Consider the following 14,265-nt stretch of genomic DNA (forward strand, 5'->3'; position numbering starts at 1 on the left):
GAGCGATACCTGGTGGCCATGACCTTGTAGGTGAGCGATGGGGGTTTTTTTCCCTATTGAGAGCACAGAGGTCAAGCAATTGTTGTCTCCTGTGGTATCTCTTAAAATGCTCTGCTTCCCTTGATAACGTGCTATGCTATCTGATGGGCTGTAACCACCAAGAACCTGCGCAGGTCATGCAAATACAAACAGGTTTCAGATAAAGCAATCATTCCTCCACGCAAAGCCAGTCTCGAATTGTAAGCCCAGCAGAAGCTGCAAGGATGACGTGCCATTTAATCAACATGATATGGGACATGCATATAGATTTTGGTTGGTCGCAGGGCGGTTACCCTGCATTCATTTTGCAACGTATGACTGGCGGTTGTTATGCAGCAGACACGAGGCTGTCTGAGACATCTAGATGATGCGCTGTCGCCGAAAAGACAGTATAAATCAGGGAGAACACCGATAGTGACAATGTGTTCCTTGTTGACTCTCATCCCCTCTTATCTTGGTCTCAGTGCTTGGATCTGTGTCACCCATCGCCCGCGTTATCATTCTCAGCGCCGTAACACCAAGACACTTTTATGCGGTGATACTCAGACTGTGCTAATCTACAATAACATCTAATTATGGTGGACAAGGGGAAATCAGTAGCTCTTCGAATAGACCCTTTCGTCATAGAAGCCTTGGCTGAACACACGGCAACGGTGATATTCATCCACGGCTTAGGCGATACACCAGACGTACTGCTTGGGCCGGTCGAGCACTGGAGAGGCAACGGCCAACTCGATCACGTTAAATTTGTGCTTCCCTATGCGCCTGTGATTGCATTCACCGCGGTAAGTGCTCTATTTCACTGGAACCCTGTGATTTGGGAGCTGAGAAAATTGTAGAAAGGGGGAGTGTCGATGCCTGCGTGGTTTGATATTGTATGGTTTCTCCCGTCTCTCAGACTTTGTTACGTGATGTTAATGTTGCTGCAGCAAGTCTACGACGGCTCTCCAGATGCGCTTCAGACTGACGAAGACGTAAACGGTATTTTTGCCAGCAGAGACTACATCCAAAGTCTCATCAACGATGAAATCAGCGCTGGAACACCCGCAAATCACATCATAGTTGCCGGCTTTTCGCAGGGCGGGGTGGTAGCTGTTCTCGCCGGCTTGACGTTTCCACAGACTCTGGCCGGCGTCGTGCTGCTTTCGGCATGGTTACCACTGATTGAAAACTTCATGGAATATGTACCCGAAGATCATGCCAGCAAGGGGACGCCCATCTTTTTGGGTCACGGCATAGAAGATCGCATGGTGACGCTGGGGCTGGCCAAGAAGAGTCGAGATGCGTTGACTGCGATGGGCTTTGAAATCTCGTGGGATGTATATCCGTGAGTGACACCGAAATCAACTCAACTGCTTTCTGGTTGTATATGAGTGCTCAAGGCGTTGGGGGTCATGCTAACAGTTTGGTGGTGGGCAGCGGACTGGGTCATGCGACTTGCGAGGACGAGCTGGACGATGTAGAGGCCTTTATCGACGAGAACTTGTCTTAACTGGACCTGGAACATGACTTGCTAGTGTTTGATGGTCGAGTCTACTGAGGGTCTTGGGAACGTTGAATGAATGGGATGAGGCAAGGCGAGTTGAACCGCCGCATGTATGTACGAGGATGTACGTGCTTCGTATTGCCTCCGCAGAATGACAACGGAGCAAAGAGTGGGAACTTGTATTCGTAGGCGCCTAGGCCAATGCAAGAAACAAGGGCATCTGTCCCACTCGAGACCAAGAGGGGGATCATCCGCTGCGGAATTCCATGCATGTGCTAATATTTTGACACCAGACAGCTCCATCTGCTACTAAGAACAGATTGATCCAATGTGCTAGGGCATTGTAGTCTAGTAGTACGAATGGAGTATTAGTAGAGGTTCTTTGTATTACATGCGTACACATAATGTACAGGCAGGTATGCTCTGCTTATATGGATATCAATTGCTGGCATCGACCAACGTATTGCAACACCGCAGGCATCAAAGTGTTCATGTTTTGTTAGTTGGTGTTTTTGTGGTGGCTTATACAACACGCCTAAAAAACCACGTCACCCCCCCTAAATGATAGCGATGGATGCAATGCAAGTACTGCACCGATTAATTCTCTTCCAGGCTTCCCGCATCACAAGGGATAACAGGCCGCGATAAGGGCACCACAGCTAATGTACCAGCTCAACTTTTTTTTTTCTGCATTGACGTCAGGTGTCATGCGTGGCGGCTTATGGATGGCCACGGCGGGCATTGCGCCAACTGATCACGCTATAGAATGAGACGCTGCAGGCTTTCCGGTCGCTAAACTTGCCGCTGTTTCTGCCAGACCCCTCCACGTCTTACCGCCCTGTGGGGGCCTGCAGGGAACCTCAAGCCCGGGCCTGATACCGATACCTAACATAACATTTCGTCCATAACTTGTACAGACAGACTCAACTCCTGCCTTCATCTTGTACGGCACTGCACTGCACTGCACTTCTGCCATGTGCTGCGGCCTGGCCATTTTCTCTCCTGGTCTTGTCGTGTCTGCAGTTCAGACCGTCTGACGAACTTTGCTGCTGTTGCTGCTGCTGGCCCGCGCTGTTTTCGTTCTCCAGCTATTTGCATCTTCCAGCCCTACCCAGCTCTGTCTGCTCTTATCAATAAGGCAGCGAAGCGTCCAATCTTACCATCAGTGCCGCGACTGCCAACGAGTCTTGTCGCTGCATCAGCGGAATTGCCTGCTTTCTCACTTTTGGAACTTGATATTTCTCATCTCATCAAGGCATGGCGACGCCGATTGTTTCTCGACCATCCAGTCCGACGCCCTCCCAACTGCCTCCGATGCCTGAGTCTCCCGTCTATTCTCTCGCGTCGACTGCTCTGCCGCTGTCTCAGTACAACCTGCCCTTACCGCCTCCCCCACGCCCGTTGCATGCTGTCATAACAAACGCAGACCTCGAGCGGTCTCAGGAGGCGTATGCGGACCTGTTGACTTCGGCCAAGGCCTATAGGGTTGCCCTCGCTGCGCTATCTACGGCTGCCTCTACCTTTGGCTCAGCGTTGGAAGCATGTGCCAGACTGAAAGAGGCGCGGTCAGAGCCCATTGGCCCCGCTGGGGCTACCAATATGACGGCCAGCTTCACGACCAAAGGTCAATGCACGGCGGATACGCTCATGTCTGCATCCGGAGTGCATCACCTGATTGCAAACCACCAGCAGATTCTGTCCGAGACTGTCTACCGCTCTTTCGAAGTACCCTTGCTCCACGAGCTCGACAAGTGGCAAACCGTCATTGGAGACGAAGAGGAGACGTATCAGCAGAGCATCAAGGCACAGAGCAGAGAGGTTAAGCGCCTGGAAAAGGAAGGCCTAAAGTTGCATAAGCAGAGGCGCCGGGACGTTGCCCGGTTCAGAGCCCATCTTGTCGAGTTGACTTATAAGCTCGACGGGCTGACGACTCTCCATGGAGACCATGCGAGAACACTATTAAGGGAAAGCCAAGAGACGAGCGCGCGTATTGTCGATGCTAGTTGTAGTCTTGTGCGAGCCGAAGTGGACATATTCGAAAGCTTGGCTAGAAAGGGTTGGAGCGGCGGTGGCCTGGACGATGTCCTGGAAAAGGGCCAGGACTTGTTTGCAATTGAGGATGATGGCATTCACGGTGCTGGTGCAAGCGGTGGGGAGGGGGTTAAGCTCTTCTCTATCCTGCCGCCGAAGAGTATCCTTGCCGACACGACGTCCGAACCACGAAGCGAGAGTTTGCTGATGGACCATGATCGTTACCAGGCGCTTAATGCCATGGCTTCCGACCCCAAACCAAGCGGTGACTCTGAAAGCGTCTTCTCGGCTGACTTTAACAAGCCGCGAAATGCCCGCCCCTTTTCTCCTCAGCCGATCCGGAGGGCACCCACGGACGTGACATATGACTTGCTGGATAATCTTGTAGGCCCGTCGTCTCCTAATCTCGAAGACGACTTGTTTCCATCGATTATGCAGGAGGGTATTAAGGAAGAGGAAGAAGCGGGCGAGGTTGGAAATGAAATACACGACAGAGCTGAAGAGCCGTTGGAACCGCTGGAGCCGTTGGAGCAAGTGTGGAACCAAACACACTCGGATGCCGACAGCGGGGAGCAGACGGAGCGGGAAATCGTGGATGAAGCAGAACCAAGGCATGAAGAGGAGGGAGAAGAAGAAGAGGAAAGGGGAAGACTGCTGAGATTTGACTCCCACTTCGACGACAGAGACTCGCTCAATCCGATGAACGATTTGGAGCTTTCTCCTGAGGCGACGTAGGGGCATATGCTTGGGATGTAGAGTCACCCTTTTTGGGGGGTTTCCTTTTTTTCCTCTTTTCTTTTTTCTTTTGGTCACTAGCATGGTTTGGTGTTGGTTTTTTCTCGCCGTCTATATGATTGAATGGCTTCACGAAATGATTTTGACAGATTGCTTACTTTTTTTTCTCTTTTGTTTTTGAAGAAACATGGATTCTTGGGAAGGCGGGCAAAGAGCCTTTTTTGTTTTTTCTCTTATTATTCTTCTCTCGTTTCTTGCATACCTAGATGTCTAAAGCACATATTCAAAGGGGGGTTATCACCAAAAAGAAGAGAGATACAGCTATGGACCCCAAGGAATTTCCATTTACAATAAACAAAAAAAAAAAAAAGAGCTTCATCTCACATGCGTACATTCCCTTTTATCCACCAGTAAACGCCTACAAGAGTCATGATTTGGGTACCCTGTGATGCTGATGCTGCGAACCTCCTGTCTTTGGCTGCTCAAGCAGCTCGTCCTCACTTTATGTGCGCTGCTTCGCTTTCGACGAACACTGTTTTGGATGGTCTAGTCATCCGCCCCCTTACGTCGTATCGTGAATAACCGTCCCAGCCTCGAACGCGAAAAGAGAGAAAAAAAGAAACAGATAAAACGAGAAAAAAAGGGTATTGGCTCATTCAGCCAGTATTAACCTCCAATCATCTGCCTCCCATCTAATCGTCTTTATCAATGCAATACACATCGCCCTTGAACAGACTAAACGTAGCATCGAGCCACCAGATAACCTTCCAGTAAAGACTGGCGCGGTTCCAGTCGAATTCGCCCGTTTCCGTCCGAGGCACCTCGTTGCCAATCATGCTGCCGGAGAACCACTTGATGATGGGAAGCGCGTTGAGGATGCGCTGCATGACTGACTGCTGGGGCAGGAGGGCTTGTTCGGCGGGGAGGAGACGAGCCTTGCGCGCGGTGGGGATGCGTCTGCAGAAGATGCTATCTTCCTGATCGATTTCCAGGGGCTCGATGCTGGATGTCAACGCAAAGGGTATGGGTTCTGTGATGGTGGCGCTGGAGCCGTGAGAGAGTGTAGTCGAATTCATCGTCTGGCTGGACTCTCTAGATTCAGCCGGAGACAAGTCGAGAAGACGGCTGTTAAACGTCGTGGGGAGACCCGACACCGATTTCCGCTGGGCATGACCGAAGCTAGGGGGCGCAAAGTTCGGTACGCTTTTTGATCGCCCCTCTTCCAGCTGCTCAATGTCTGGGCAGGCTTCGTCTTTAGCTGGAGCCACGCCCCGGTAGGGCTCAGCGTAGACAAGGTGTCCTAGTATCCTCTGAGGGCTGGAGTACACGGCGGCGTTACCGGCCTCTGCACTGGCAAACGTGACCTTGACCCAGTGCTCGCCACCATCGGCGCGGTTGACCAGGGCGCGCTCTTCGGAGGTGAGGTTTCGGCGGCGCGTGAATGCGGGATCGCGGAGCTCCGACTTGTATCGCCTCTGCGAAGACGGGGGTTCTCTGGGATAGTCTTCGAGGATGAGGCCGGCGAGAGACTCGTAGTGGGCGATGGCAGCGTATTGCTGTGTCGATGAGCGGTAGCCTCTCAGGATGAGCTCGACAGGGGAGGACTTGACGGTGGCGCGTTGGGGCACGGCATCTTCCTGCGCGCCTGAAGCAGCGCCGGCGTTTGTCTTGCGCTGGTTGGAGTTGGAGGGGGGGTTGGAATTGGATTGGTTCGACACCCAGTCGTAGAAGAGCTTGTCTGCGGCGGCGAGCGTGGGATTCTCTCGACCGCGAGCCGGAGTCCCTGTTTTAGAGCGAGACCGTCTTGTTGACTTTCCGAAAGAACCTGTTTCGGCGATGCTGCGCCGTGTTCTCGTTGTGCCTTCGTGTCTGGGGAGAAGATGGCAATGTCAGCTTGCTGGTGGTGTTGTAAATAGGAGGTGAGAAGATGCAATGATGACTTACGGGTAGATCATGGCGTAGGGTCGCTTGATGCCGTCCTCGCCAACGTAGCATTCGTCATCGGGGACGTTGTGCAGGATGAGCGGCGCCATGGTGGGCGAAGATGTGAGAGGAGGATAGCCTAAGACGCGACGCGGGCTGAGGTAGGGAGAGGTGAAGATGGTGACCCAATGAGGCTGCGATTGGAGGGCCAAAGATTGGTCGGATGGGCGAGATGCAGAGTCCCGAAAGTTGATACAAAATTCTGGAGTGAATGGAAAACCTTGGCACAACAACACAACAGAGTAGATTCACTAGCCACATCTGCAGCGCCACAATTACCCGATTCGAGAGCTTCATGTTTTGGAGCGCCTCGTTTGCTGGTCATCGGCTGACTAATGCCCGATACGCAGCAAGCCACAAACATGTGAAACTCACTCCTTCAAACCTGAACTAATCTCTGTAATCAATGCCTACTCGGTGAAACTTTCGGCAATTGATCAATCTATTCCTACCTGATGAGGCTATCGTTAGTTTGTCAATCTAGTTCTGCTTCGTTGGAGGGTAGATTCACCAGCCACACTGACCCAGTAGTGCCACATTTACCCTTTCAGAGAGCTCTTCTCAAGCTTGGACGCAAAGATGTTGTCCAGCGACAGCTTTGATAAGGAATTGTTTTCATCGGCGAGATTACTCATGAGCCATCTGGACTACCATGAGACTTGCAGCTTAAGATAAGGCTGTAAATCTATTCACAAATCTCGGATAAGATCATCGGAGATTTGATCGTTCCTATGACCCAATGCGCACAACACCAAACTGAATATAGCATAAATGGACAGACGTTTACGTTATGGAGACACCTAGAGAAGAGCAATACATGCCTATACATAGAATAGTAATAAAGACTTGAAATATACTGATAGTGTGCAGTTATACGAGCGAGCATTAAAATGTCTACAGGTACACAGACTGCGAATGGGATTTCCTGTACAAACTGATAGCTGGATATATGGACACTAGAAAGAGATAGCGATAGTAACCAGTAGTAGAGGAAGTAGCAAATAGTAGAATATACAGGTCGAAGTATTGGGCGTAGAAGTAAATATATCGCGTTTTTACGAGTCCGCATCTCACTACGACACCCTTTGTACTGTATCCGTTGCATTGCGGATAGCCACCACCAGTCTCTAGAAACGTAAAACATGCAACAGACATATAATAAATCCGCAATGCGAGTGCATACATGCAAAAGCACCTGGTAGATGTAGATACTAGGTGCTCACCGGCAGGAAGGTACGATGATCTGTGGTGCGCCTGAGGTGTCAAGCTGTAAAATACATGAACGGCTGCCACCAGCTGCCTGGCCACTTATTTCCCCAGCATTGACCACTCCTTCTTTCTTTACCGTCTGAGGATTTTACCGTTTCCTCTATTTCATCTTTTCCACTCTTCTTCTTCTCCATTCTCTAAGATCACAGCATCCATACACCGACCAATCTTCTACTGCCGGTGGTCATTCGGACGAGAACGGTCTTTTGTCTCCGTTCACCACCTTCTTTTTCTTCTCTGTCCATCATTCTCCAACGAGTAAGTCTCACGATGCTCGTCTTTTGACGAGAGTGAACTAACCCATTTTTTCTTTGTCTTAGCACGAAGACAAATAACTGTAAGTTGTTTTCTGCATTTCCTACCATATACCTGCCCTGAGCTGCTTTTCTTTTATTCACTTCTGTTCCCCAGCTAACTAGTTTTTTCCAGCTGCAAACACAATCAAGTAAGTAGGACGCATCCGTCTTACTAGCACCGCTGACGTTCTTCTTTTGCTGACGTCCGGTTTAGTATGACTGGCACTCGCACCTCCGTAAGTACTACTATGAGACCCTATGGGCGTCCTACCAGAGAATGACTCCCGACGCTCAGAGACTTGCGTGGCTAACATTGACTTAGGCCCGACTCGCCGCAAGTCTATTTGACAGGCCAAGGTCGACGTAAGTTTTTAAAGCGGCATCATTATACTCTTTATCGTTGCTAACAACTAATCTTACAGAAAGAGACCAAAGAAGTAAGTAGACCCATCGGTTTCGGCTTTCGGCCGATATACAACACTGACATTCACACGCTACTCAGTACGCGGAGAAGATGGCCAAGGTAAGCACATGCCTAGCAGTATGGAGTACTCGGCATGAGTGGCTAATATGTTTATCTTCTAGTTCCATGAGGAACGGATCGCAGTAAGAATATCCTGCATCACAAAAAATGAGATTAAATACTAACTATGTGCTTTCCAGGACAACGATCTGCTGATGCGCGTAGGTTTCCCTGATGTGGTGTTTGATGGGAGGAATAATGGCGACAATTTGCTAATTACGGTCGAAACGATCCTAGAAGCATCAAAGATATTTTGAGGTGAGAACCTCTGCAGCTTTCCATATTAATTGGTATTCTCATCGCTAACTTCTCAAATAGGAGGACTGCGACAAAACTGCAGAACCGACAACTCCATGGCGAACCGCTCGATCTATGCACTGTGTCCCAGGCGATCGAGTTTTTTTCGTGTTGCTAGAGCATATCGAGCGAAGCTCAATATGTGGTTCATGTCTGATATGCCTTTCTTCCGTGTCCATTGTTTCCCAGAGGCATCGCGAGAGAGAGTGTGTGTAACTGATGGAGGTAGGATTAGCTTCAGCTAAGGCTTGTCATCGTATGAATAATAAAGTTGTGGGATGGTAGACTGTTGTCCACTTTTGTCCATTGTCCACTCTATCCTTCCGATTGCTCTACCTACCGCTACACGATCTATCTACCGCTACTCGATCTACCTATCGCTACTTGATCTATCTACAGCTACGTGATCGACTATCGCTATAAGCTCTCAATAGGAATATTCTTACATGGAGATCATGGCTGACACTCTTACTATATGCGACCATTTACACTCAAACCTAAAAAAGGGAGTCGATACGAAGCACAAGGTCCACAATGGTCTCGTTCAGCCCTACCCTTCTTCCCTCTCCTCTGTCGCGGCCGTAGTCTATTTCTCGACTAACATCACCTAGGTCAGCATCACAACGGCACCATTCACCGCTTCGTGTCTCATTCCCTCACACTAACAGTAGCAGCACAAAGTCGTGATCCTCCTTTTAAAGCACCCTCCACCTCATTCCAACGCGTCTCACCCAATCCTGATCCGTGTCCGGCTCGTAGTATTACGGAGCCATTACCATCCCACTGGAATCCTGCGAAAACGCTCTGACACTCCCCCAACACGTGGATCTGACAGGGACCAGCCCCTGTCAATCCCCGAAAGCGCGGGAGCTCCTTCAGGGTTCCTGGGTCTTACATCATGCTCACCGTCCTTTTGAGGGCGGATCCGGCGATTAAAAAAGAAAAGGTGAAAAGAAAAAAAGGGCTGTGCTCAGTAGCTCGGACACTGCCGTCCCATCAAATCTCGTAGCTCCATGTTGACCCAAAGCGAAAAAGGAAAAAAGGGATCTAAGGGAAAAAATTAGCTGTGTGGCCCGTGATACTAGTCTTCGGGTCTAGCTGTAGAACTAACAGCCAGACTACTGGGACTTCTCAGCTGAGGACATCGCGGGCACTAGAAAATTTTCTTCTATACCGCCTCTTTTTTTGCTTTTTTTTTTCTGGTGATGGTCTAATTACTTGGGCTATTAGCTTCTATGCGATTGGACTAATGACATCTGGTGATTCCCAATTGGGCAACAAGGGAGAAGAAGCAAAAGAAAAAAAGATCTAGATTCAGCTGCGTCCTAACAGACACGTCTCACCTGTGATGTAACGCCAGCGTGGCATTCAACAAAATTACAGCAAATTTACAATGGTGCAGCCTGTCTGTGTGCCCCCTGGACCTGGAAAGGAAGCAAAAAGATGGAAGGCTCCCCCAGTCCTCTTCATTTCACGTCTTACATGCACATCTACAAGTACGCATTTTTACCCTGTGAGAAGGTTAGTAAGCTTTTTGATCAGGAATCAAAACCCAGTTACGGTATTTACTGGGCCGGGCTGGACTGGCTGCCTCAGCCTTATCAGAGACTTCTGACCGGGGGTGAAATCTCGTATGTAATCGGGCTTTGTTTTGTTGCTCCATAAGATTAATCTCAAAAAGTTACGTACGTGCTTTGCCTTTCTCCGGAGATGCTGGTCACACGGCAGCTTTTGTTGAGCCGCGTTTTCAAAAAGGGCAGAAAGGAGGCTAAAAGCGTATTTTCGCAGAACCGAATACGCCAAAAACTCAACGATAAACGAGAGGCGTATGAATTTGTGCTAGAACGAGGTAAAATTGAAGCGACGTGTGCAGAAGACCATTGCCACTCTTACTGCAAGTCATCTTTCTAAATATGCTTCTACTTTATGCCGTAGAAGTTTACTTGCATGCTTTTAGTGTATGCATTCCGACCACTCGTAAGCCTTCCATCGTCTTCTACATGCATCCTCTCCCCGTATTCCAATCGGAAAAAGACTTGTGCATACGAAATGCACGTAAACACTGCTACTGTAAGGCACCGCAAGATACACCCCTGCTCTTGCTCCCTCCGTTATTAATAGCAGCACCGCATCCACTCGGTTTTGGCCCGACGGCGCTGCCGAGGCCCTTTTTTTTCTTCCAGGTCACGATGCCCGGCAAGAAAAAAAAAAACATTAGACGAGGAAAAAAACAGAAGGCTGCTGAAAAAACAGAGCTAGCCAGCACAGGGGTTTTGGTGCCCAGCAAAGTCGCGTGGCTCGGCATCTCGTACGGCACGCCATTGCCCGTGCAAGTGGAGAGGAATGACGACGCCCAGGTTTTTTTTGCGCTTCGGCTGTGAAAAGTGATTGCCGACCTACCGAGTAGCCATGGCAGATAAGAGTAAAAGAAAAAATTCTACGGGTAGTCAATGCAAACTGGAGGAACAAGGATGGAACGTCATGGTTGTTTATGCTCTGTATTGATAATCTTGGAGCAAGGTGTTTGGGGCGCTGTGCCCATGTGAGTAAGCTATATGCTAGAGTAGATAGATGCAAGAAAATAAACAAAAAAGGAAAATAGTCAATGATAGACATATTGTAGCGTGGTAGTCTTGGGTCCACCCCCCTCGGGTATCCAATGCGAATCGATGTCCTTTCCAGCCGTCGCTTCGTCCCTAATTCCCAAAATCAAAGAAAAATGCAGTGTTGCAAGCGTCGCTTCTTTTTTGTGACTGGCCGTAATCCGAGACCGTCGCCAATTGCCCAATGAATCCTTCCCATATAACCCTTAAAACAAAAAGAAAAGAGACAAATAAGTAGACTCCAATGTCTTGCGCGCAGCGTGCATATGTTGATGATTAATATCGCCAGAAAAAGTTAAATCGCTGATAATAAAAAAAATATGTGCCATGAAAAGAATATACTGGTTGATAGGAGATGGTGTGTTGATGTGTGATCAGGTTTAATATGTATCCACTTCGTCGCGATTGAAGACGATGCCTCTTCGCTTCCAGCCCCCGCGCTTGACGTAGTCTTCAAAGCTGTCAACAGTCTTGAAGGTGGGCCTCTTGGGGGCAGTGGTGATAGAGGTAATGGTGCTAGGCGTGGACTCGCCTGCGGCTTCAGCTTCTTCAGCATCAGCCATGGTGTTTGATGAGACGGGCTCAGACATGCTCGTCACGGGAGTCATGTCATCTAGTGAGTCGACGCTTTCAATAGTAGATTCCGACCAGCGAGATCGTGGTAGAGAAGGTCGCTTGTTGATGTACTGGAAGAAGTAGTCCCGTGGCTCATCCCCGCTCTCATAGTCGTGATGGTTCACAGGGCTGGCATGAGGCAGCTCCATGGTGAACTGAGGCAGGTCCTCATCCTCTCCGTCAAAATCTCTCTCTGACGCCTCCATATCACTGCTCTCGGCATCCTCGCTGTCATAAAAAGCTGGCGCTGACTCGTAGTGTTGCTGGTTAGTCATGATATATGGCCGGTCATGTAGCCGTTTGGGAGGTTGAGAGGCTGAGTGAATAGAGAAGCCATCGAAGCTGGAAGCAGTGCCGACGCTGGTAGCCAGGCTAGGAGTGATGGCGCGGATGGTTGATGTTGATGAATCGGATGAAAATGATCGGTCGGAAGTAGAAGCAAGAGAGCAGCCGGAGAATGAGACCTTGCGGATGTGCAGCTCCCGAGGCTTCGACCCTCTTCGCTGGCCAAGACCACTGAAGATGGGCATGATGGCGATGGTGGTTATAGAAATGTTTAGTGTGTGGGTGTGGATAGGTTGTGAGTGTGAGTGTGAGTGGGTGTAAGTCGTTTGAGGTATGGATGAGAAAATAGTTGATCGCTGTGTGAAGGCGATGGTGTTGATAATATATATTAATGATAAAACGCAAACTCAATCGATATGCAAGCTAAGGCGGATCGATCGGCCCAATTAAGTGCAGAGGGAGGGTGAGGAGAAGGTGTATGATGTAGTCGTGCGTGTGATGTCGTAGTAGCTGGCACACAAATGCAGGAGGTGGCGAAACAGACGATCAGATCAGAGGTGGTTGATTCGTCCAAGATGCAAATCCAAAACTCGGTCGATCTGGTGCCTTTTGAAAGCTCAGAGAGCTGGATTTGAGGGGTAGAGATGGATGAGGCCGTGATGCAGGAACTTCCGGAGTGCCGAGAGGAGATGGCTCGGTCCATATATGTGCAATTCTTCCATGATGCGGAGGTGTGGGAGGTGAGGGCGTGTACGAGCACCCAGGTCTTAGTTTAGTCCTTGGTGGGCGTGTGAATTGCAGGGCTAGTATAAGTCCTGGAGCATGGGTGTCGGATGGAGCCTGGACCGGGCGGTGGCTTTGGCCGGCTCTCGTCTCGTACCTGCGAATGCTCGACTTGTCTTGCACCGGTCCTGCTGAGCAGCTTGCCCAGGGCTTGAGGGCGTCCTGCTAGGCCTTACGGCAGCTTGGGCTTCTCCACATTGACGCCTTCGACTGTCGTGATGACTCCAACTAAGACCCGTCCCCTCCGTGAACTCTGGTGCCCGCGGCTGTAACTTTGTGCTTCATGAATCAGTGCTCGGAACGCCAAGGAGGATTGGCTTTGCCGACCTAAGCTTGGCATGTGCTGGTGGCTTGTCCTCTGTTGTGTTGTACCATGGGTAGGTGAAAGGTACTATTCCAACAGCTTCTGGACTTTCCAAGAGCCCGGTGCGCAACAAGCAGCTGCGCTCTCCGAAATGCTTGCGTGGGTGTGTGCGTCAAGTCTGCTTCAGCATGATTGGGGCGATCTAAACCAAACGAAACAAGTCGCCCTGCGCCAGAATCCTGGCCCTTCATTGAGCCAACTGACCCGGCGTCGTCCTGGCCAAGCCAACCACGGCCACACCTCGTAATCATGGGCTGACGAACCCCGGTCGTCCAGCTGCTAGGAATTCAGACCAGACCAGGGGGCCCCCCCGGTGGCTTCACACTGCTAAAACTTTGCGCTGAGCTACTGTAAAGTACTTGCATGCCGTGTGGGCGACGTCATGCCGACAGGTTCCCATGTCCTTTGCTCTCCGACGCCCGCCATTGCCGTTTGACTCTTCTGGCCCTGGGGTTGATACCTGTAGCATCTGATACGGAATCCTCGCAGTCAGCGCAATCACGGCTACCTGGCAGGCAGTAATTACAGTAACAGCAGGGCCACGGCGTCCTTCAGCGCGCGCTGGTTTGCAAGAAAGCCCGCAGAAAGCCTCGATGCGACGACGACGTCGGCAATGACAGCTCGACGCAAGGGAGGAGATGCATGCAGGTACCTGGAGCTCTGGAGAGTGGTACCTATCAATGTCTTGGCAGGGCTCTGGGTGAAGCCACAGTCGTACTAATTGCATCGTCAAAGTCAAAAACTTGTTAGTGGGTGTCTCGTTTGCCCGCGCCCTGGCACGATCGCTCAGGAACCGTGTGCATCGGAGGCACTATGTGATGAGAATTGCTTTTGGCGGTGATAGTTTTGCGGTCAGCTGCGTGGTGGATGAGTGACGGGCCACGCTAATGTCGTTAGCCATGATTCCATCGTGGCGATCGAGAAGCGATGGTGTTTTCTTTGGCTGAAGTCGTATT

The 14,265-nt window shown here is 50.2% G+C and overlaps 4 protein-coding genes across 4 annotated transcripts; 2 read left to right on the forward strand and 2 right to left on the reverse strand.

Annotated features, from left to right (window-relative positions):
- Positions 1-614: 614 nt before the first annotated feature.
- On the forward strand, positions 615-1,531 carry T069G_07966 (phospholipase/Carboxylesterase domain-containing protein; the record flags this gene model as incomplete). Its single annotated transcript, XM_056175176.1, has 4 exons — positions 615-824; positions 879-914; positions 969-1,366; positions 1,459-1,531. 4 exons carry the CDS (start codon positions 615-617, stop codon positions 1,529-1,531), a joined length of 717 nt encoding a protein of 238 aa, XP_056026125.1.
- Positions 1,532-2,839: 1,308 nt separating this feature from the next.
- Positions 2,840-4,291, forward strand: T069G_07967 (uncharacterized protein; the record flags this gene model as incomplete). The annotated part of the gene is made up of 2 exons (XM_056175177.1): positions 2,840-3,940; positions 3,995-4,291. The coding sequence occupies 2 exons, from the start codon at positions 2,840-2,842 to the stop codon at positions 4,289-4,291; spliced, it is 1,398 nt and encodes a 465-aa protein (XP_056026126.1).
- A 692-nt stretch (positions 4,292-4,983) lies between these two features.
- On the reverse strand, positions 4,984-6,324 carry T069G_07968 (uncharacterized protein; the record flags this gene model as incomplete). Its single annotated transcript, XM_056175178.1, has 2 exons — positions 4,984-6,160; positions 6,236-6,324. 2 exons carry the CDS (start codon positions 6,322-6,324, stop codon positions 4,984-4,986), a joined length of 1,266 nt encoding a protein of 421 aa, XP_056026127.1.
- Positions 6,325-11,642: 5,318 nt separating this feature from the next.
- T069G_07969 (uncharacterized protein) lies at positions 11,643-12,407 on the reverse strand (the record flags this gene model as incomplete). The annotated part of the gene is made up of 1 exon (XM_056175179.1): positions 11,643-12,407. One exon carries the CDS (start codon positions 12,405-12,407, stop codon positions 11,643-11,645), a length of 765 nt encoding a protein of 254 aa, XP_056026128.1.
- Positions 12,408-14,265: the final 1,858 nt, after the last annotated feature.

The sequence above is a fragment of the Trichoderma breve genome, chromosome 5, assembly GCF_028502605.1.
Source record: "Trichoderma breve strain T069 chromosome 5, whole genome shotgun sequence".
NCBI classification, from domain to species: Eukaryota; Fungi; Ascomycota; class Sordariomycetes; order Hypocreales; family Hypocreaceae; genus Trichoderma; species Trichoderma breve.